Source organism: Caenorhabditis elegans, chromosome V, assembly GCF_000002985.6.
Source record: "Caenorhabditis elegans chromosome V".
NCBI lineage: Eukaryota > Metazoa > Nematoda > Chromadorea > Rhabditida > Rhabditidae > Caenorhabditis > Caenorhabditis elegans.
In genome coordinates this window covers 13,176,466-13,198,117 of record NC_003283.11, presented here as the reverse complement: position 1 = coordinate 13,198,117, position 21,652 = coordinate 13,176,466, and the positions used below count along the sequence as shown (strand labels likewise).

The window sequence follows — 21,652 nt, the reverse complement described above, 5'->3', positions numbered from 1 at the left end:
TAAAGTTGTATTATTGACATTTGTTCGTAGAAAAAACGTCAAGACATTCTCATTTTAATCATTATAAAAGGCAATAACGTGCTCAGGCGCGAAAATGTTGATTTCCAGCTGCTTTTTCATCTCTCACGAAATCAACTTTTAGTTAGTTTTCTAATACTTACTGAACTCACTTTTTAATCGATTAATCTTTTGAAATGCTTTCGATTGTTCTTTTGTTTGTTTTTGGAATATTAGCAAATGCTCATCTGCAATCTTCTGATGGAGTTTCACCTCCTAAAAGTTCACCGCTTGAAGAGGTAATTTTTTATTTATTGGAAAATAGGTATAACTAGTAAACTTCAGGTCGATGCAGAGATTCCTCCTGAAGATAAGAATTTTTTGTATTATTTTATTATTGCAACGTTCACAGCCTCGACAATCATTTCCACATTGCTAACTGGAGCATTTCTTGTTGCATCGGTGATCCTGTGGAAGAGATTCAAACATGTAAGATGAATTTAAACTCAGGAATAGTTTGCAATGAGTTGGTTTTTCACAAAAGTGAGAATCTTCTATTAACTTGGGATTTAGCGACATCTTTTGATATAACGTGGCAAGGATTACCAAGTTTTCCCAAGTTTCACCCATTTTTTGTCTTTCTCACCAAGTTTTTCTTGTGTCTTTTTTATCGGGCATAAACGATGCAAACTTCAAAACTAAGTTTTAGAAAGGTTCTGCCGATATTAAATTTTTGACAGTTTCCAATTTGATTGTTTCAGATGAAATTTTTCTGGTTTCTATGTATGCTCACATTGTCTATATTTATTATTTCAATTCTCAATCTTCTCATCAATGTTCCTGCAACATTATTTTCTCTCTTAACCAAAGATTTTGTGAAATCAGGTATCGAAACGTTTTGTGATCATCAATTGTTTCTTTTTTTCTTCCAGAAGCGTTTCTTCTCATTTCCTATATCATAGACATTTGCCATTACACTATTCTTTTTTGCAATCTGGTGATCGCAGTTCAGAGATGTTTCGTTTTCTTTTTTCGAAACTTGGCGGACAGTGTCTTTGACACGTAAAAACAATGTCAGAGTTGATCATATGAACTTTGAACGCTTTCAGGCCATTTATGTATGCGTGGATGATATCTGTATATCTACTTTCACTATTGGTAGTGTATGCTATGATGTATAATAACTGCCGCTATAGGTATTCACTGAATGTTCTACATTATGAACTTTATTGTCAGACAAGTGCAGTTGTCAACTTGCCGCCACCAAAAGCAATCTCAATTGTAAACAGAGAAATTAGCTTCTGAACCACTTTAAAAAATATTATTTCAGATGGAAATAGTGATCCAATTTGCAATTCCTTGTATAATTTTTGGGATCTATATTGCACTTACAATCAAGATAATGATAATGAAACAATCATCACTGAAATCAAGTGAAATCACCATTTTAAAGCAAGCATTCTTCGTATTCTTTGTTTTTCAAGTAATCAAACATTACCTAGCTATCCCATTTAAATCTATTCAATTTCACAGGTATCTTCTGTCGTGTTTCTTCTTTGTCAAACGGTAAAATTCGGTGTGGCTACTGCATTTCTTATCAAACGAGTTATCAATACGGTTCGATAATAACTTTGAAAACTTATTGCATTGAACTTGTGATTTCAGATGGAAATATTAGCTGGTGCGGCGACGCCTTGCTTCTTTTTCTTCACTTCAAAAGAAATTAAAAAGATGGCATCAGTTAAAAGCTCTATGAATAATTCTCAAGCTAGTTCGAATATAAGACTTCGGAATGTGTCAAGTATCTCTGCTCTTGGATCGGTCGCATGATTCTTCTATTTAAATTCTCAAGAATTGGAACTATAACTTTATACCACTATACCACTAACATATGTTGTAAAGGGGACTAGTTTTAAAATCTTAAAACGTGTAGAAATGTACTTTTTAGCTTTCTAAATAAATAATATAAATCAGAAAATATATCATGCAATTCTTTTCTGGAATAAAATTTTTAATCATAAACTATTCTGACCACTGAAAAAGTATAAAAATTTCGTTCTTAATAATTTTGGTTCAAAGCAGAAAAATAATCCTCCTTTATAGGAAAAAATGGAACAATTATTTAATATTTTCAATTAATGATTGTTAATTTTTTGGGCACGTAGAAAAATCCAATATGTGAAACGTTTAATTCGGAACGTTAACGCTTGTGAAGTGTGGCGCTCCAGAGCTCAATTGGGTGGAATGTCTAGTTTCAACTTATCTACACAAAATATAACATTCAAAACAATTTTATTCAAAGTGCTACTTGATATTCATCCAATTCCTAATCTCGTCATGATCTCACATCAAAGCTGAAAATTTCATCTAGTCATGTGTTGAGTTTTTGAAATTAATTGATTTCTTGACTCCACCTGCTTTTCAGTTTTCCAAAATAATCAGCGTACTCAATTTGTTGAGTTTATGAAATCTATGTTTCTTCTACTCTACTTTTTGATATTTTTAAATGTAGTATATGGACAAGGAGATGATCCATTTTCTAATGACTTTATTAGAAGAAAGAATTTATCTGATTTAAAAGACACGGTTCTTGGAGAGGTCAGTTGGTCTAAAATCTATTTTCAAATTATAATATTGGTGAAACCTGAATTCAAAACTTTTTTCATCTTTTAAAATTTTGCAAATATCATTTCTAAACTCCAATATGTTTTAGATTGAACTTTGTTAAAATTTTGGTAAATTACCACAACTTCAGCTTTTCAAAAAATAATTCGAAAAATTTCGCTGGTATTCAGTTTTGAACCAGTTGAGCTTGAAAAAACACTAGCTGAAATGAAATAGTTGTCGCAGATTAAATGTTTAACTTGTAAGGTAGCTGGTAACATTCCACCAGAAGATAAGGATGGGCTCTATTATTTTATTATCACCTTGTTTGTTATGTCCACATTTGCATCAACTATTTTGACTGGAGTTTTCTTGGCTCTTTCTGTGATCCTTTGGAGCCATTTCAAAAAAGTAATGAAACACGTTTTACATAACTTTTTCCAAGGAATTTATTGAAAAAATTCAGATGATATTTTTCTGGTTTTTAACTCAACTGACCATTTCTGTTTTCATAATGTCTTCTTTAAACTTTTTAATTAATGTACCAGCGACATTATTTGCTTTGATAACCAAGGAATTCGTTCAATCCGGTAACTTTTTTTGAATCAATTTTGAATCATTTTTTTTGTTCAGCCTCATTCTACTACATGTCCAATGTAATCGATTTCTGTCATAATGCAATACTTTTCTCAAACTTGATAATTGCAATACATCGGATGTTTGTGTTCTTTTTCAAAAAACACACGGATATTGCTTTTGAAAAGTAGGGAATTCTGAAATTTTTGGAATTTTAATCTACTAATCCCAGACCGATAACATACTTTTGGATGGGAATGGTATGGGTATTGTCTGCTTTTGTTGTAGTGTCTATGATTATGAATAACTGCCAATATGAATATGATGAACGAATTTTAATGAAACATTATGTTTTGAGTTGTGAAACTAGTAGTGGAATTAAAAATATTGCTCCACCGACAATTGTACAAACTGTAAGCACAATAATGAAAATATCCAGTCCAATAAACACTTTCAGATTGAAATTTTAATACAATTTATTCTTCCAATATTTATTCTGGGAATATATATTGCAATTATCATTAAAATAATTTTAATGAAAAAAGCAGCACTCAACAAATACGAGCTCACTATTTTGAAACAGGCGGTTTTTATATTTTGCCTATTTCAGGTCCTGTTTGATTTAAGAACGAAAAAATGAAAAAAAAAATTTCCAGATTTCATCGTCGGTTTTCCTATTATGCCAAACTATCAAGTTTGAAATAGCAACTGCATTTTTGATAAAACGGATTATTAATACGGTTCGTTTTTTTTTTAATTTTTCCATAGCAATCTTGAAAAATTATCCGTATTGCAGACTGAAATATGCGCTGGAGCTGCAACGCCGTGCTTCTTCTTTTTCACTTCAAAAGAAATTCGGAAACTCGTTTCTGTGAGAGTTTCTCTCACTACTTCACAAGCCAATTCAAACTCACAGCAGAGAAGGCAAACTTCGAGAGCGATTTAATTTTTATTACTAAAATCAGTTTCTAAAATGTTTTTGCCAATATTAGAATAAATACTCGTGTTTTAATGAGAACAAACTCTTCGCAAAAAATTTCTGTGCCTGCCAAATCATATTTACTGCTACAGTAACTTTCAAAGGTGCAATACGTCAGCGGTGAGGGTCTCGACGCGATCTTGAGAATTGCCGCAATCAGTGCGGGGCTGCTTGAATTCGAGGTTTCGATTTTCTGGTTTTTTTTTTCATTTTTCGAATTCAGTTCGGATATTTTTTGTTTTAAGACAAATATAAAGCATTTAAAAAGTTTATGCTTTGTAAAGTGCAGTTAAACTTCAATTAATTCATAATTATTTTAATTGAAACAACTTTCTCGCTCTTGAAAATATTGCATTGTTTCTTAATTTCCAAATTACAATTCCGCACAGGCTTTTTTCATTCAATTTCTTTCTAAACTTCCAGATCTACTCGGTATGGCGTTGCGACACACCATCTCACCGCAGTTTTCGAATCGCCACAGTCCTCCAGTTACCCGTTCTGTATCTCGAACAGGAGTTCATCAGCCGCTAGACACATCTACTCCAGTTACTCGGCGAGATTCCCAACCTGGAACGATTACAGGCACCATTCAGAGATTTCATGAGTCGGCTGACGATTCTGAAATTGATCTGAACTCTTCGAAATTTATTTACAAGGAGCATTTTAGCTACAAAGAAATCACTTCGATGAAGAAGGAAATGTGGTATGACTGGCTGGAATATCGCATTCGCATGGTTCGGCGTCGTTTTGTTCCAACGTGGGCCCAGTTTAAACGTACTCTTATGGCTGTTGTTCTTTTTGCTATGTTATACAAGTGTGAGTCGGGAAAACGTGTTGTGGGTATCTAAATGAATAATTTCAGATGCTCGTGATTGTTTATTCGATGGAACGCATCATAATTCAGAAGGATCCTACGCGGATAAAGACGCGAATTGGGCGTCCGAAAAACAGAAATTTCATCAGACGGTACAATGAATGAACAGTCAGAATAAATTTTTATATTATTTAGATTTCCAATCTCCGAGCAGAGTTTTCGGCGCACGATAAACAACTCGATTTCAAAACTGACCATTTGGAAAAACTACTGGAAAACGTTTTGGAACACAGCAAAGGATGGAAAGAGTCGGCAATCGAAGAGCTCAAACAGATCAAATTATGGCAAGCAGAAATTAGCGATGCTTTGCAACAAATGAAAAAGGAAATCGATGATGCGGTAATTTTCAAATTTAATATATTTTCCCAATGCTAATTTTTCAGAAAAGCACAAAGATCATCCACAGTACACCAGAAAAGGCTCCAGAGACCGCACCAACTGCATCGCTTCCTCCCTCTAGCCAGCTTCAACCAATGCACATAACACGCCGAGCACTTCTTGGAGTGAATGTTGCCAACAGTCTTATTGGTGCATCAATCGATCATTCTTGTTCATCACGTCCAGTTTCTGCAAAAGATGGATTTTTCTACGATTTCATGTCATACTTCGGAACGTTCCAGGAGGGATATGCTTTGCTTGATCGCGACGTTCTATCCCCAGGAGAAGCGTGGTGCACATACGATAAACGTGCGACCTTGACCGTGAAGCTCGCTAGATTTGTCATACCGAAAAGTGTCTCGTATCAACATGTCAGATGGAGCGGGATTGTTCCAAATCATGCCCCGAAGCTCTACGATGTCGTGGTAAGCTATATAAAAATTGTGTTCAGTAACTAATTATATATTTTCAGGCATGCACGGACTCATGTTGCACCAAATGGCAGCCTCTTGTCGCCAACTGTGAATATAAGGAACGTGATGGAAGTTATGACGAGCAAGAACAATTCTGTTCGGTGCCAACAATTCAAAATCACTCACCGATCAATCACGTGCAATTCCGTTTCCGCGAAAATCATGGAGATATGCCAAAGACATGTGCTTATTTGATTCGTGTTTACGGGGAACCAGTCGATCCACCAAAGGAAACGCAACCAATGACGGATAATGGAACTGAATCAAAGTTGGAATCTGCAATTGTTAACTCTGTATCAGAAACCGCATAGAAACGCCGTATTATTGTTCCTGCCCAACTTGTTTTTATATCATTTTCACGTTCCCCACTGACTATGAATCTCAATATTGCTTCTTTGAAATCGTTTGCAAATGTTTTGTCCCGCTTTACTATCCACGTTACCGTTTGTATTTCATTGCTTTATTCATTTTTTATTAATGTGTCATGTTCTGTTTATTTCTTGAAAGTTCTAATCTAAAGTTTCAAAGTTTTAAATTGTGTTCTGAATTTTAAGCACGAGAGCAGCAGGGAAGTGGTGATTACAAGAGAAAACTTCGCATCTGCTAACTAGGGAATGGTGTTACCCCTGCAATCGCTAGGAGGACAAAACAAACTTTAAATGACAGATGAGGTCTTTGGCTACAAAAATCATTTTTTGGAATCTGCTTAACTCTGCCCCAAAGCTGAAATTTTCGGCCTTAAAAAGTAGTCCTCTTTTTGCTCAAAGTGCCGTTTTCGTTTTTTTGAATTTTTCCTCTAGCATGAAATATGCACAAAAACACGGTTTCTTTCGTTTTTTGGTAACTTCGGAATAAATTTTTTGGTTCCTGGGAATCATAAAAGTAATTTGGAAACTTTTTGGAAGTTTTCTTTTTTTGATAAATTTTCACTTTTTTCCCACCTGATATATGCACATTTTTTTTCTTCAAAAATAATTTTTCAAAATTTTTTCAAAAAGTGTTTGGTTTGAAAGAGCAGCATTAGTTTGGATATTTCTACGATTTTGGAGGATCAAATGTCATTTTTAGGAGAAAACCACTGTTGTTTTCTCTAGAGTTTTTCACGAAAAGGACTTACTTTCAAAGACTTCCAGCTCCGTTGACGGGTAAAATAAAAAAAAGTTGTCAACTGCAAAGTTGTTTTAAAAGTACCAATAAACAAATTGTCAATTGAATTTACTCTGCTAACTTTAGCTTTAACTTACTAACGTAAGTTAAAGCTTCACTTCGATTAGCTATATCTCTTTACCCATAAAATTTAGCAGAGTAGATTCAACTGACAATTTGTTTATTGGTACTTTTAAAACAACTTTGCAGTTGACAACTTTTTTTTATTTTACCCGTCAACGGAGCTGGAAGTCTTTGAAAGTAAGTCCTTTTCGTGAAAAACTCTAGAGAAAACAACAGTGGTTTTCTCCTAAAAATGACATTTGATCCTCCAAAATCGTAGAAATATCCAAACTAATGCTGCTCTTTCAAACCAAACACTTTTTGAAAAAATTTTGAAAAATTATTTTTGAAGAAAAAAATGTGCATATATCAGGTGGGAAAAAAGTGAAAATTTATCAAAAAAAGAAAACTTCCAAAAATTTTCCAAATTACTTTTATGATTCTCAGGAACCAAAAAATTTATTCCGAAGTTACCAAAAAACGAAAGAAACCGTGTTTTTGTGCATATTTCATGCTAGAGGAAAAATTCAAAAAAAAATTAATACCTATTGGGGAACGAACCCGTGACCTTTAGATTAATGAGCACGAGAGTTCACCAATCGGCCATTCGAACGGCGGCTGCAGTTCCAAACTTTTATGTAGCCACTTCTACACACGAAAAACGGCATTTTGAGCAAAAAGAGGACTACTTTTTAAGGCCGAAAAGTTCAGCTTTGGGGAAGAGTTAAGCAGATTCCAAAAAATGATTTTTGTAGCCAAAGACCTCATCTGTCATTTAAAGTTTGTTTTGTCCTCCTAGCGATTGCAGGGGTAACACCATTCCCTAGTAAGATCAAATGGTGGTATTTTTTAGCAATTGTTAAACACTTGTGCCCAACTTTCGTAATTAGTTTTCCCTGATTTCAACTGTTAGTTTCAGAATTGGTGATTTCATAGATATTAATCAAAGTATCTACGAATGTTGTTTCTTTTTTATTGGCTATTGATTATTCCAACAGTTCCTGGAGAAGATGAAATATTGAATCCTAATAGTAAGACCGGAAGCCGTTTTGATACAGACTTTACTACTTTCAACAGCAGAGATATAAGCATCCATCGGAGAGGTAATGGGAATATTTTAATCCGGATTGAATAATAACCAAAAAAGGAATTGGGTGTCGTTTTTTTAGATAATTTATCAAAAAAGAAGAACAGGAAGACGTTCTGCGTGTAATTAAATATTATAGATTCGCGAAATTTTGTCATGTCTATTTAAAGGAACACGTAGTTTTTTCTGAGTGGGTCTCACCACGATCTCAGTCATCGTGGACTCTCCAGGCACCAAGTTTTAGAGAATTTCTCATTTAATGTTGAAAATGAAGTTTATAAATTTTGAAATTCTAAAGTGCATCTGGAAAGCCTTTTGCGAACATACGATATATGTTCATAGTATATCTAAACCTCAAAGTCTACGGTTTTACTCATCCAAGCAATAAATTACCCTACTTCTTAAAGAACCACTTTGTTTTTCGAATCTTTCAAAAAGTTTGGTCGCGCCGACACCAAAATTTCGCATTTTGGGAATGCAAACATTTCCGATTTTTAGATCACAGCAAATTTGCCACTAAAGGATAAAGATGTTATGTACTATTTTGTGATTTCTTCGTTTGTCTTGTCGTCTCTTGTTTCAACAATTTTAACTGGAGGATTTCTAGTCCTTTGTTTTATTTTATGGAGTCGGTTTAAACAGGTTAGACTAAAATCGTCATGTTTATTATGTATTCGGGTTCAGATGATATTATTTTGGTTTCTCACACAACTAACTTTTTCTGTATTCGTTATGTCATTTCTGAATGTTCTGATAAATGTTCCAGCAACGTTATTTGCAATGATAACAGAGTCATTTGTTCAGTCGGGTAACCGGAATATTCTAGAAATGTACATTTTGATATTTTACAGCTCCTTTCTTTTACATGTCCTGTATTATTGATTTCTGTCATAATTCTATACTCTTCTCGAACTTGACAATTGCAATTCATAGAATGTTTGTATTCCTTTTTGCAAAGGCTACGGGAAAAGTATTCAACAAGTACGTGGAGAGCCTCACAGTGATATGATTTCTATATTGACTTTCTGACAATTAATTTATATTTGGATGACACTTGTTTGGATATTTTCAGCATTCATTTCAGGATCCATGATGTTGAGTAATTGTAGATATGAATATGATGAAAAGTTGAAGCATTACTTTTTACAATGCACAACACCAACAGGAATTATTATACAAAGTGCACCTACCGTAATCCAAGTTGTAAGAACGTTTTGAACTCAAGTTAATTATGTTTGTACCATGCTAAACCATGCTTGCCAACGGCCCTTATCAAGCAGACAAGCCTATCTGCCTTCAAGAAGACTTTGCCCTTTGGCAAAGATTATGAACTAATTGAAGCAATTACTGGAGACCAGCGGAAAATATACAAATATACTTTTCTTATTAGACCTTAAAAGTTCATGAATAATTTCAGATAGAAATAGTCCAACAAATTCTTGTGCCAATAACTATTTTGGCAGTTTACACTTCTGTAATTATTCGAATGGTTTTAATCAAGAAATCTGCTTTGAATAGTTATGAATTGACCATTCTCAAACAAGCGATTTTAATATTTTGTCCGTTCCAAGTAAGTTTAAATTCAGTTACAGAACTTTTCTCAAATTTTCTCAAATCTTCAGATCTCTTCATCAGTCTTCCTTCTATGCCAAACGGTGAAGTTCGAACTCGCGATGGCTTTTATGATTAAACGGATCATCAATACGGTGAGTATACAAAACTATTTATTATTTCCTCGAATTCAATAATTTCAGGCAGAAATTCTTGCTGGAGCTGCAACACCATGTTTCTTTTTCTTTACTTCCAAAGAAATGAAGAAGCTTGTTTCAGCACGAGTTGCTTTTTCGAACGGAACAATCAAGATCAAATCTTTTGCATCTAATTCAGTTCTTCAAAATATGAAACAAACTTTGTGAATATTTCAATAAACGGAAATTTTGTTCCATTATACTTTTTTGGAAGGTTATGGTTGACAAGTTCATGGTTTCATTCTTCGTATCCATTCCCAAATATTTCATAGCTGATATTAAGTCTTTGTTTCAGCTGTCTGCTTTTGACTAGATAATTTTTGTGGTTTTGAGTTTTGAGAGCAACGTGACATATTTGAATTATTGAAGTATTGTTGTTTTGGGATACTTTAAGATGAATGCGAATACGGAGAACGAAGCGATTTTCCGGTGGTTTTATAATAAAACTGTGTTTTGATACGTTTTCTTAAATATCTGAAAATATGATGAATAAATAAGTTTAGTGAGACTATATTTTTGGATACATCTTTGAGCAATGTAATTGATTTTTCAAAAGTTGTCCAGGGATATTTAGTATCAGCAGAATCACCTACACTTTACAATTTTTGAAGGAACCCGATGGCGCTGATATTTAAAACAAACATTTTAGGTTTATCAGGCATTGGGTATCTATAAAACAGTTTTCAGGAAATTTTAGAAAAAATCAAATGTAAATACTTTATTTTACCGGACCTACTCAAAGAAGAAAAACATCGTCGACCAGTTTATGAAATCGGAGCAGGTCTCCCAAAACTGATAGGAGCCCTCATGCTCGGCTCCACTTCACTTCCCAATTGATTACCGATAAGCCTCGTCAGCCTGGAAATGACTTCAATGTTAGTTTCTTGTGCAACTTACACACATAAATAATTTTGAGATCTTCTCTTTCAAAACTCTACGGTATGTTGCATTTGTCACAATCATCACAGAGCTCATCAAAATTGAATGTGTTGACATTAGACATGGTGACCAGGATACTATTCCTGCATGAAATTGGTTTGTTTCATTGTTTTGACTAAAAATAATTCACCTTGAAGATCAATAGCATTTGTTAAAACCACTGTTACCCACACATACACCGGAACAGCAAAAACCGACGGAGTGAGCATTTGCAGTGCCAAACTGATTAGAGCTGTGATGTGCATCTGGTAGGTCTGCACTGACATGTGAGCACGGAGGCGTTGAAGGATAATCATCGTATGGATGCCATGGTATCCTCCGTAGCTGCAGCTTTTTGCTTCACAAAGTTTTGACCACATTTTATTCAATTTGGTTAAAACTTTCGTCTTCCCTTCCCACGTGTCTTCTCATACCCACGTACATACATTCCTACAGGTCTATGTGCCTACCTCTACCTACATGCCTACATATTATTGTCATTCCTAAATCCCTTAATACAGTGTTGTCAAAGTTTTTTCCCTAGGACGCGGGACATCTATTTTTGTCCTTCATAACATCCCTAATTGATGCTTACTACAAAACTGCAGTACCCTCCAGTTTTTGTCATGGCAATGTACTGTTCCAATTTCATATGATAGTTACACCTACCTTGCAGTAATAACCAAAAACGTAATCGCCGCAGCTGCTGTTGAAACGATCCAAGGATTCATCTTATAGTCATAAGCTTCAAATCTATCAGATGCTAACCAAAATAAGCACTCTGGGTAGTTCTGAACTTCCGTTTGTAACTTCTGTTTATAGTGTACAGATGTCCCTTACTTGACTCAAGTACTCATATTTCTGCGCGAAGGTCATTTGACAGTTCCAGGTGCCGAAGGCGGTGAGAAATGGGAAAATATGAGTTAAAATCATCACAAGCTTCTCGAGATAAAGGTTGTTTGAGCCACTCTATAATTTGGTTTTTAACTTTTTGTTTTTGTTTTTTATTCACCTGATTAATTTTTGAAGCTGCATTATGCCTATAGAATAAACACAATAAGCTTGCAGGAAGCAGAAAACAAAACAAAAAAATCCAGATTGTGACGCCCGTATGATTACTCACAAATTTACGTATTATTTCTCCAGCTGCAATGCCACCTGTCAGTGGAAAGAAGTGATAGGCCGGGACCAACCATGTCACATTGATTTCTACTATGAAAGATGCCACCTGGGACATAAAATTTGAATTTAGGGCTTCAAAAACTTCCATTTGACACTCATTTGATCATATTTCAGTTCATGTACGCACAGTCTTCAACCAGTTTTGTGGTCAAACTCCATTTCGGCAACCTTTGATTTCAGCCTATTTTTCATGACTATTCATGCCAACTAGGCATGATGGGTGTTAAATGGAAGTTTACTAGGATCCTACCTGCATATAAGTAAGACAATATTTATATCCATGCATGCCTGGTGACTGAAACCAAATCATATAAAGCGCTAGTAAATTCATTGGAATGGAAATTCCACCAATTATGCTTAAAGTTAATAAATATCCGTTAGGGAGAGTTTCTGGGCATGGAGCTGGCATGATTCTTGCTGTATATAATATTTCGGAAAAGTGTTGAAAGTAGGCGACTGCTAACAGGTGAATCTTAGCAATTTATCACCTGGCATTCGAAAAAAAGCGGAACCTGGATTGCTTCTATTATTAGTGGAAGCTAAAAAGTAGCAATCTATGCATTCAACTTCCAGGAAATATGGGTTTTGATTGAATAATTTTAGGCAGAAATTCTTACCGATGGTGCAACATCCTATTTCCTTTCTTCGCGCCAAAAGTAATGAAAAAGCTGATTTCACTGCCACTTTTTTGAAGAACAATTCAAATTGATCTTCTGATTCTGATAATCGGCAATCACCAAATTCGCCGTTCGCCACCCATCTGTGGTCTACACCCAGATTTCTCTACACTGTCACTACACCCCTAACAGGTACAGGTAGGCGCCGGGCAGACCCAATGCAAGACCAACTTTAATATTCGTTTAATTGTTTTAATATGTGTATTTTCTTAATTTTTTATCACAAACAAAACTCAGTTATTTCTTGCAAATGTTATCATTTCCTCTGCCAGGTGCATTTTTATTTCTTTATCAAGTAATTTTAAAGTCCTTTACGCGTGCTAAAATACTAATCAAAACTTGAGCGAAATGGCACTTTTTCTTCATAAAACACGTTATTCATGACGTTGGTTCCACTTGTATCAACTCGAAAATGATAATAAATTACTTGTGGTCGTTGAGAAGGTTATTCTGAATAAGAAAATTAAACAGTAAAATAATACTTAGAATATAATTCAGAACGTTCGTTTCTTGTACTGTTCTAATAAAACTTTTCCTGAAAGACGTTCGATTTTTTATTCAAATTGAAGAACAGGAAACATATAATTGAAAAGAGTATAGAAAGTCAAAAATTGTATAGGCATGCTTGACTGTGTGCCTTCACTCTTTTTGCCGCAGACTCGTCAAAGGTAGTAGGCGTAGGCGTAGTAGGCGTAGATCGACATCAAAACGAGTTTAGGTTTCTTCTTACAGGGATGCAGTAACTTTGCGCTTTGACTGAAAGTCTTCTAAAGATGACGACTTTTCATTCTTTTTAAATTTTTTGTTTTATTTTGCTGAATTTGTGTATCGCATTTTCACAAAAATCCCTAGTTTCAAGATTTGGTTCAAACGAAACCAAAACTGAACTTCAAATTCCCATTAAGGAACACCTATGGTACGATATTTGATAATTTGATTTTCGAACGATCTGCAAGAAATCCAATGTAGTTTATGATCAACACTTACCAATGGACTAGATTAAAATAAAGTAAAAATAAATTTCCGGAGAATTGGTCATAACTACCAGCCCATTGCGTGTAGAAATATTTCAATTAGGCTTCTAAAAAGTGTGATTTTTCTCTTGTTTTCACATAAACCAGTCTGAGTTTCATAAGTTCTACATCTAAGATCAGTTGGATTTTGCTTTTCTCAAAGGTATGTCCCTATATATTCTGATTCTTATATTTTTCTTTAATGCTGTATTCTGTGAAACAAATCCTGATAGAATACTCGCCGTAAGTATCTAGTTAACTGATGATAACAAAAGAAAAAAAATAACAAAAGAAATAATTTCCAGATAGAAGCCGAAGTACCTCCTGAAGAAAAAGGACCTGGTTACTATTTGGTGACCACTCTTTTTGTTGTATCTATAATTGCTTCGACGTTGCTCACCGGATCGTTTTTGGTTTTACTTCTTTTATTGTGGAAACACTTCAAGTCGGTTCGTGAAACACGATTAGGCTCAGATGCCATTTCAAAAATTAACCCAAAACCAAAAGTGCCAAAAAACAACTTTGTTCAAGTATTTTATAAACTTTCTAACTGGGGAACCATCAAAAGGTGCCCATTGGACTTGCGTAGGAAACCTATGCCATTCGATAGACCATGTCTTAAAACGGTTAATAGTGAGTTTTTAGCTGCGAATCTCCAGAACCAAGCTCACGGCGAGCTCTCAAAGATCCTAAAATAGCACTGTAAGAAAGCACTGTAACGATCAAAAGAAGCAATTTTCCAAATTCACTTTGGTAGCTCATATCTCCGTGGATAATTTTTTTTACAGAAAAGTTATCCACTAATATGTTGTTGATCTTTTTGTAAAGAACAAGTTTTTTAGTTGAAAGTTTTTACCAAAAAATTTTTGTTTCAGATAAAAGCATTAGAATAGCAATAGCAGCATTGAAATAATAACAACAGTTGCCGCACATCACGCGCTTCTATCTGAAACAACAATTTTTTGATAAAAACTTTCTAATTACAAACTTGTTCTTTACAAAAAGATCAACAACAATTTTTTGTAAAAAAATTATCCGCCGAGATAGGAGCTACCAAAGTGAAGTTGAAAAATTGGCCCTACAATGCTTCGTTACAGTGCTATTTTAGGATCTTTGAGAGCTCGCCGTGAGCTTGGTTCTGGAGATTCGCAGCTAAAAATTCAAGAGTAACAGTTTTAAGACATGGGCTATCGAATGGCATAGGTTTCATATGCAAGTCCAATGGGCACCTTCTGATGGTTCCCTAGTAAGTTTGAAAAGTATTTGTGATTGTCTGGAGTTTACTCATGATAAAATCATCAAACTCCAAAAATTTTGTAGATTTTTCAAAATTTTTTGCAAAATTTTTTTTCAAGTTTCCAAATTTTCGAATAATAATAATTGGTGAAAACTGAGTAATTTCCACGTTATGTTCACTCAAACTTTACTGATATTTGACCAATTGAAAACTGTGACTTTCAGCTAAAATATTTCTGGTTCCTAATGCAATTAACTCTGTCTGTATTTATTCTTTCCACACTCAATTTGGTCATAAATGTTCCCGCCACTCTTTTTTCACTTATCACCAAGGATTTTGTTGCTTCGGGTACTTTAAATTATTATGTTTTAAATTCCTTAATTTTCTCAGATGTGTATACAACATTGTCATATACAATTGATTATTTTCACTACGCAATTCTAATTTCCAACATGGTAATTGCAATCCAGAGGTTTTGTGTTTTTTTCTTCCGCCAACTGACTGCCAAAATATTTGATTCGTAAGTTGAAATTTCATTTGTCTACGGAAAGTTTTTTCTGATTCTAGGTTTATCATATATGAATGGTTGTGCTTAGTTTGGATACTTCCTGCAATTATATTATTGATTTTGGTATTTAATAATTGCAAATATAATTTTAAAAAGGCTCCGAGTAATTTCGTTTTGAACTGTCAACCATGGGGAAGTATAGTTGATCTTCCGCCGCCTAGATGGATCCAAATAGTGAGTAACTACTAATTTTTTGATTTATTATATCATTTTTTTGGAAATTTTCAGTTGGAATTGGTTGTTCAATTTGGAATTCCATTCTTCATACTTTTCCTGTACATTGCAGTGATCTTCAAAATATTCGCGATGAAAAAATCAACTCTGAATAAAAATGAGATTCGAGTTTTGGTTCAGGCAATTGTTATTTTTGTTTTCTTCCAGGTATGTCAGGTTTTAATCCCTCATTATCCAAATTTTCCAGGCATCCTCGTCAGTTTTTCTAATTTGCCAAACGATTGCATTCAACACGGCGACTGCATTTGTAATCAAGAGAATCATCAATACAGTAAGATTTTTCCTTTTTTTTTAACTTTGATATTACGTGAACAGAAAATTCTTGGAATGCGTATTGCACAGCACATTTGACGCGCAAAATATCTCGTAGCGAAAACTACAGTAACTCTTTAAATGACTACGAAACGAATTTCCGTTCTAATTGTGACAGCGGAATTAAATTTTCTTTTGTTTTGTCATTTTGAGCGTTCTTTTAATATTCTATCGATTAATACATTTATACCGTAAATCAACACCAACGCTACAGTAGTTAATTGATGAGTTACTGTAGTTTTCGCTACGAGATATTTTGCGCAATACGCATTAACAGAATTTAGTGTTCCTGTAATAAACCTTCCGAATTTTTCAGCTGGAAATTTTCGCCGGAGCAGCTACTCCGTGCTTCTCATTCTTCACTTCAAAAGAAATTCGAAAGTTGCTCTCTTCAAAAATCGCAGCTGTAAGCTCACAAGGAAGTTCGAATCTTGTTGTCAGAAAACCGACTCTCGCTGAAGTGAACAGTTGATTAGCCAAATTTGAATATATTCTGTCTTAAAATAAAATCTTGAATACTTGAAAGAACGGTTTATTCAACTGATAAAGAAAATAGGATTTAGAAGAGAATGTACGAACCGTACTGTATGATTCAATAAATAAGATGGCCTGTAGGGAAAAAACAATTAAGATTGGTGTATTTGACAAGAGATTTAAGTTGGAAGCATCATCGGAAAATCTAATTTGAAGTGACCAACGTGTAGATCATGCTGTAAAGAAATTGTTTTAAAACGTATTTTAGAAAAATGGTAACTTACGCATAGAGATAATAGAAGAAGGAGACAAGATAGAATGCAAGCTTGATCCATGAGATGCGGAGAGTTGAAGAAAGGGTGGAACGGTTGAGAATAGTAGTTGGATCATAGATTCCTGGTCCAGACATCACTGGGCGTTTGGCGTATGTGTAAATGTGGTAGAAGGCAAGTGGAAGATTCGCGAGAATCGATATAAGTTGCCAACTGAAGATGAACAATACGGTGAACGTTCCATGGATAATGTATTCTGGGAGGATGAGTTGGTTCAAGTTTCGGCATTGTTCGATGGGATTCTTGTAGTCTGTACGCAATTCGTCAACGCAGATAACCTGGAAAGAACATATTGTTCAAAGGAGGAGTACGAAAAACAAAATAAACGAACTTTGTAATGAGATCTCAAAAATTTTCAAACGTTTTTATGGTGATCCAAAATTTCGAAAAACTAGGCTTATTTCAGATATAATCTCCAATTGTACCAACTATTCCGAGATATAGCAGTCGGAAATTCAAGTTTATTTGATTATCATCGTTTGTTGCAAAAATTTTGTATTTATATGTAGGTTTTTTGAAGTTTTTTTTTCATCAACATAAACAAAATTTGGTTTTAGAAAATGAATTTTATTGTTATTTTTTTGAAACATTTTTTCTATTTTTTAGGAAAATCTTAAAATTTTAGTTTTTCCATGACACCCTTTTGGGTTATATAACGAAAAAAAAAACTTGAAAAAGGATGATAAATGAAAGTTAATTTCCAACAGATGTGACACGGAAAAACGGTACAATTTGAGATTTTAGCTAAGCTCACTCAGCTCTTTTTTTTCCGAAATTTTGAGAGGTCTCTTAATGAATTTCGTTCACAAATTGATTGACGAATAAAACTTACAGTGTATATCGCGAAGAAGATGCAGAATCCGACAGCAATTAACGCCAGGAGATAACAAAATGCGGCGAATGTGAACGCCATTCTCTGAAAGTGGAGCTTTTAAAATTCTTCTCGTTTCTGTTGTATGAATATAAACATTATTAAACAATAAGTAAAAATTCGGGTGTAATTGATACACGACCGTTTATCAATATAGATATATGGAAAACATAATGAACAATTCAGAAACAACGCAACGAATTTATTAGGCAGATATTGTATATTCGATTGGTGAAATAGAGAAACAGAGAAACGAAAGGGAATAAAACAAAATGGATCTCAATGTGTACAATTTGAAAAGTACTAACTTTTACCGGCTTTTGAAAGTTTGATCACGCGTAATGCAGTGTTGGAAATTCGAGAATAGTTCAAAATGAAAACATTTGAATTAAAAAATGAGGGAAAATGAAATCAAAGTCTACATCTCTTCACCTACGACAACCCCGTCGTCCACAACTTGTTCAACAATTTCTTCGACGACTTCCTCTTCCTCGATAACCTCAAGCTCTTCAGCTTCATCTAAATGATGTTCTTCTTCATAGATAATACATTCTTCTTGTACTACTTCTTCTTCTTCTCCCTCCATTTGGTCTTCAACTTCTTGAAGCTCTCCGTGCTCGTAAATATTAGGCATATCGGCATAGAAGCTGCGTCCAGTATTCTTTTTCCGATTTTCTCTGCGAAGCAATGAATCGTTTCGTCCGTGGAAGTTCAACTCGGTTTCGATCTAGAATAATACATTTTATGTACAAAACTTCGATTTCAAAAACACACCTGGCGCATTCTTTCAGTTCCCAAAAAGTTCAGGACATCATCGTAGTCAAGTCTGCCGGATCCGTTATCATCGAATGTTTCGAGAATCAATGGATGATAAAGTGGTTGAGACTTGCTTAGATCCCATACTTCTTGTCGTTCTTCATCAGTTGTACAGGCAAGAACAGGACATGCTGCAGCTCTTCGCCAGAGTCCAAGTCCAGCGTGATATCGAAGTGAGTTTCGGTTGAAATGAGATGCACAAAGATAGTGTCTTCCTGGTTTCTCAAGACGAGTAGACAGATAACGATAGATCCATGGTTCGCGGCACATTGAGTTTATCCATTTTGTTCGGAGTTTCTCGTCATCGGGTCCCGGGAATGGAATCATTGCAGTGCAATCATTCGCATGAGCACACAAGACACATTCGGACTGAACTCCATACATAAGTCGCCGTTCCGCAATAATACTGAATGGGTCAATTCCATCGGGAAAATGTATATTGCAAATGAGAGCTGGACGATTTGTTTTGGCGAGTGAAGCGAGCGCTTTTTTAATGGTCATTTTATCCGAATGAATGACAATATCGATAAGGAATGATCTTTCAGCTTCAGAGTGTGGGGCTCGGAAAGGCACCATATCTTCCACCTTCTTCCAGTCGTCACATAAAACGCATTTGCATACCGAATTCGGACCTCGTGGTGTCAAATCAAAGTCATCCGAATCTATTGGAAGAGGAAGAGCCTCCGCATCGAGAACAATTTTATCATCCTGATTAACTTGAAAAGCTTTTCTGTTGAAATGATACACACAGATACGGTAACGGGTTGGTTTCGAACGAAGGAATCGACGACGAAGCTGAAAACGAGTAGTTTGTTTCCCTGATAACCTAGCTGTTCACTTACCCAGGAAATCTTCTTGAGCTGAAACTTGTTTCCTTCCTTAACTGGAAATAGGCTATTCGCCCATTTTGTTCGAGTTTCAAAATTATGTGGGATTCCGACAAGAAAACTTTTATCGCTCATGCAAGTATCACAAAGCAAACAAAATGTCTGATGCCACTCTTCCATACGTTCAGGAAGTTGCTAAAAAGAATTGTTAAACGCAAATTTTGTTTTGAAATTAACTCACTCTGAAATCAAGATGGGACTGACACACATTAATCGGGCAGAAATGGTAAGAATCCGACAGGGCTCCTTCAGTTTTTCGTTTCTGCCACAAAGTTTTCATTGATTCTTCAAACTCCGGCGGCCAATCCATAATCTCGAGCCATTTCTTGTGTCGACACTCATCAAACGGCCATGTTCGAATCGAGAACTTGTATGGGAAATTGTTGGGAAACTCGTTTCCGATGGGCTCAACAGCGCTGCACACCTGACAGAGACGTTTCGAATATGGAATGTCTCCCATCTTCTCGATCAATTCATTTTCTTCGTCTGAATCATCTGAATATTCAACACCTTCCTCGGAAATTCCAATTTTCAAATTATCAGCAGTCGCATTCGATTCTCCTGATGTTCCAGACGTTCCTGGTTGCAAATCAGCTTCATTCAGTTTCTTCTCAACGTTTTGCTTTATTTGCAGGATAGGATGCACTAAAAAGGAAAATTTAAAATATTTCAAATTAGAAATGAAACAATAACTCACAAACTTGTTCAGCTTCAGATGGAACACTATTCGTCAGAAACTGTCGAATGTCATCTCCAACAATAATATCTTCATCATCTGCAGTACCATTTTGACTCAACAAGTCCGCACTTTTCCACATAGCTCTTTCCCAGAACATCTCATCCCGACACTTGTCCACCAGATACTTTCGTTCGCCTCGCTTGTCCGAAGCCACGAGTCTTGGATCAGGTAACGCATTTTTGAGAAGACGCCACTCTCCAAATCCATTTATCTCGAAACTGCTATCAGAAATGTGATAATCGCATAGGAATTGGGTGACTCCGCCTCGTAATGCATGGAGTAGACGGTTCTTATAAGTTTCATTTCCAGAAGCTAGCTGTTCAATCCATCGCAGTCTTTTGGCACGATTCTGAAATAATCTTTTTGAAAATTAATTGTTTCTGTGACCATGTCTCACTCTAATGAAAGGAAGCATGGTTGCAAGAGGGCCGTCTCTACCACAAAAAACGCACTGAAGGTGTATGGCATCGAAATCGAATTGAATATCTTCCACAACAGAATGTCTTCCTTCCTGAAAGAATTTAAATACATGTAAAAAGCAGCAATAAAACATACTTCAGGTCTAACGTCAAGGGGTATGAGCTGATTTCCTTTCATATGCTGTGAGCCTGCTGGGAAATGAGCTTCGCAGAATTCTCCTCCGTGAGATCCTTCACAAGCCATTTCTCTTAACCACAACTCTGCAGATCGTTCTTCGTCCAGGTTTGACCGGAGAATCCATACTTTTCGCATACGAAGATCGCCGGGTAGAACACGAAGTTTTCCTACTGTTTTCTTACGGCATACATGACAATACTTCATAAAATCGTTGCGACGAGTATACTCTTGTTGCTTGTACCGGTCATAATATCGCGCCTGACTGTGATCGATAAATCCCGTTGATTGAGGCCGCGATCTTTTCCTATTGAACAAATCTTTCATTGTAAGATCTGGGGATTGGTCTTGTATGAGTCCCAAATGAGAAGGCATGAATGGCGTTCGATATGAAGTCTGAAATTCAAATTTTAAACAAGTTTCATACATTTTTCGACGTACCCCTTGCTGATTATCGTCTTCAAAGTAAGCTCCAACATCGTTACTCTCGTCGTCATCTAGTTTTCTTCTACATTCATCAATGATAAGTTCATCGTCCTGAAAGCTTTTGTAAAGTTTATTGGCGTGTGAATTATCGAATTTTTCTCACCTCCGCTGGGTTTTTCGATGTACTTGGGCGTTTTGCCATCTGAAATTTGTATCATATTGAAAAAAAAACAAAGAATAAATCAAGAAATAAAAACAAAAGTGATTATTCTTTAAAAAAGCATGAAAAAGCAGAAATAAAAGCAATGAGAGCGGCAAGCGTTGTTGAAACATAGCTCCGCCCCTTTGCAACCCTCGCACGCGGTTCTTGCAACCACCGCGCAGTTTTCATCACATTATTTTTACGGTGGGGAGAACAATAAATTTAATTAAACAAAGAATTAATGT

The 21,652-nt window shown here is 35.3% G+C and overlaps 7 protein-coding genes and 1 pseudogene across 11 annotated transcripts; 5 read left to right on the top strand and 3 right to left on the bottom strand.

Annotated features, from left to right (window-relative positions):
- Window positions 1–194: 194 nt before the first annotated feature.
- F57B1.9 lies at window positions 195–2,030 on the top strand (the record flags this gene model as incomplete). 3 transcript variants are annotated; one of them, NM_001129487.2, is made up of 8 exons in its annotated part: window positions 195–296; window positions 343–486; window positions 759–882; window positions 930–1,059; window positions 1,107–1,278; window positions 1,328–1,480; window positions 1,531–1,614; window positions 1,663–2,030. In NM_001129487.2, 8 exons carry the CDS (start codon window positions 195–197, stop codon window positions 1,825–1,827), a joined length of 1,074 nt encoding a protein of 357 aa, NP_001122959.1. The 3 variants fall into 3 exon arrangements, with proteins under 3 accessions (NP_001122959.1, NP_001256484.1, NP_001122960.1); NM_001269555.4 differs by lacking the exons at window positions 195–296; window positions 343–486; window positions 759–882; window positions 930–1,059 and having other exon boundaries at window positions 1,114–1,278; window positions 1,663–2,015; NM_001129488.3 differs by lacking the exons at window positions 195–296; window positions 343–486; window positions 759–882; ... (2 more) ...; window positions 1,328–1,480; window positions 1,531–1,614 and having other exon boundaries at window positions 1,663–1,827.
- Window positions 2,031–2,469: 439 nt separating this feature from the next.
- On the top strand, window positions 2,470–4,190 carry F57B1.1 (G-protein coupled receptors family 1 profile domain-containing protein; the record flags this gene model as incomplete). The annotated part of the gene is made up of 8 exons (NM_073881.6): window positions 2,470–2,595; window positions 2,869–3,012; window positions 3,068–3,191; window positions 3,235–3,364; window positions 3,410–3,590; window positions 3,635–3,787; window positions 3,834–3,917; window positions 3,974–4,190. The coding sequence occupies 8 exons, from the start codon at window positions 2,470–2,472 to the stop codon at window positions 4,121–4,123; spliced, it is 1,092 nt and encodes a 363-aa protein (NP_506282.4). The 3' UTR covers window positions 4,124–4,190.
- A 389-nt stretch (window positions 4,191–4,579) lies between these two features.
- sun-1 (Sun domain-containing protein 1) lies at window positions 4,580–6,416 on the top strand. The gene is made up of 5 exons (NM_073880.7): window positions 4,580–4,972; window positions 5,019–5,122; window positions 5,166–5,369; window positions 5,414–5,833; window positions 5,881–6,416. The coding sequence occupies exons 1-5, from the start codon at window positions 4,591–4,593 to the stop codon at window positions 6,190–6,192; spliced, it is 1,422 nt and encodes a 473-aa protein (NP_506281.1). The 5' UTR covers window positions 4,580–4,590; the 3' UTR covers window positions 6,193–6,416.
- A 2,295-nt stretch (window positions 6,417–8,711) lies between these two features.
- Window positions 8,712–10,093, top strand: F57B1.8 (annotated as a pseudogene). Its single transcript has 7 exons — window positions 8,712–8,819; window positions 8,862–8,985; window positions 9,029–9,158; window positions 9,262–9,380; window positions 9,595–9,747; window positions 9,800–9,883; window positions 9,932–10,093. Coding segments are annotated over exons 1-7 (880 nt in total).
- A 596-nt stretch (window positions 10,094–10,689) lies between these two features.
- Window positions 10,690–12,434, bottom strand: sri-6 (Serpentine Receptor, class T; the record flags this gene model as incomplete). Of its 2 annotated transcripts, none has more annotated exons than NR_069862.1 (7): window positions 10,690–10,783; window positions 10,827–10,947; window positions 10,995–11,188; window positions 11,513–11,634; window positions 11,684–11,812; window positions 11,856–11,989; window positions 12,276–12,434. NR_069862.1 is itself a non-coding variant. In NM_001269552.1 (7 exons), the coding sequence occupies 7 exons, from the start codon at window positions 12,432–12,434 to the stop codon at window positions 10,690–10,692; spliced, it is 1,035 nt and encodes a 344-aa protein (NP_001256481.1). The 2 variants fall into 2 exon arrangements, 1 of the variants encoding a protein (NP_001256481.1); NM_001269552.1 differs by having other exon boundaries at window positions 11,856–12,071.
- A 1,446-nt stretch (window positions 12,435–13,880) lies between these two features.
- Window positions 13,881–16,538, top strand: T09E8.4 (G-protein coupled receptors family 1 profile domain-containing protein; the record flags this gene model as incomplete). The annotated part of the gene is made up of 8 exons (NM_073878.2): window positions 13,881–13,958; window positions 14,021–14,164; window positions 15,177–15,300; window positions 15,343–15,472; window positions 15,520–15,694; window positions 15,749–15,901; window positions 15,942–16,025; window positions 16,383–16,538. 8 exons carry the CDS (start codon window positions 13,881–13,883, stop codon window positions 16,536–16,538), a joined length of 1,044 nt encoding a protein of 347 aa, NP_506279.2.
- Window positions 16,539–16,583: 45 nt separating this feature from the next.
- cni-1 (Protein cornichon homolog 1) lies at window positions 16,584–17,788 on the bottom strand. The gene is made up of 3 exons (NM_073877.7): window positions 17,705–17,788; window positions 16,825–17,150; window positions 16,584–16,776 (listed from the first exon to the last, which is right to left on the bottom strand). Exons 1-3 carry the CDS (start codon window positions 17,783–17,785, stop codon window positions 16,746–16,748), a joined length of 438 nt encoding a protein of 145 aa, NP_506278.1. The 5' UTR covers window positions 17,786–17,788; the 3' UTR covers window positions 16,584–16,745.
- Window positions 17,789–17,932: 144 nt separating this feature from the next.
- Window positions 17,933–21,407, bottom strand: him-17 (High Incidence of Males (increased X chromosome loss); the record flags this gene model as incomplete). The annotated part of the gene is made up of 9 exons (NM_073876.5): window positions 17,933–18,470; window positions 18,518–19,354; window positions 19,402–19,581; window positions 19,628–20,091; window positions 20,144–20,534; window positions 20,583–20,696; window positions 20,741–21,175; window positions 21,221–21,316; window positions 21,369–21,407. The coding sequence occupies 9 exons, from the start codon at window positions 21,405–21,407 to the stop codon at window positions 18,162–18,164; spliced, it is 2,865 nt and encodes a 954-aa protein (NP_506277.1). The 3' UTR covers window positions 17,933–18,161.
- Window positions 21,408–21,652: the final 245 nt, after the last annotated feature.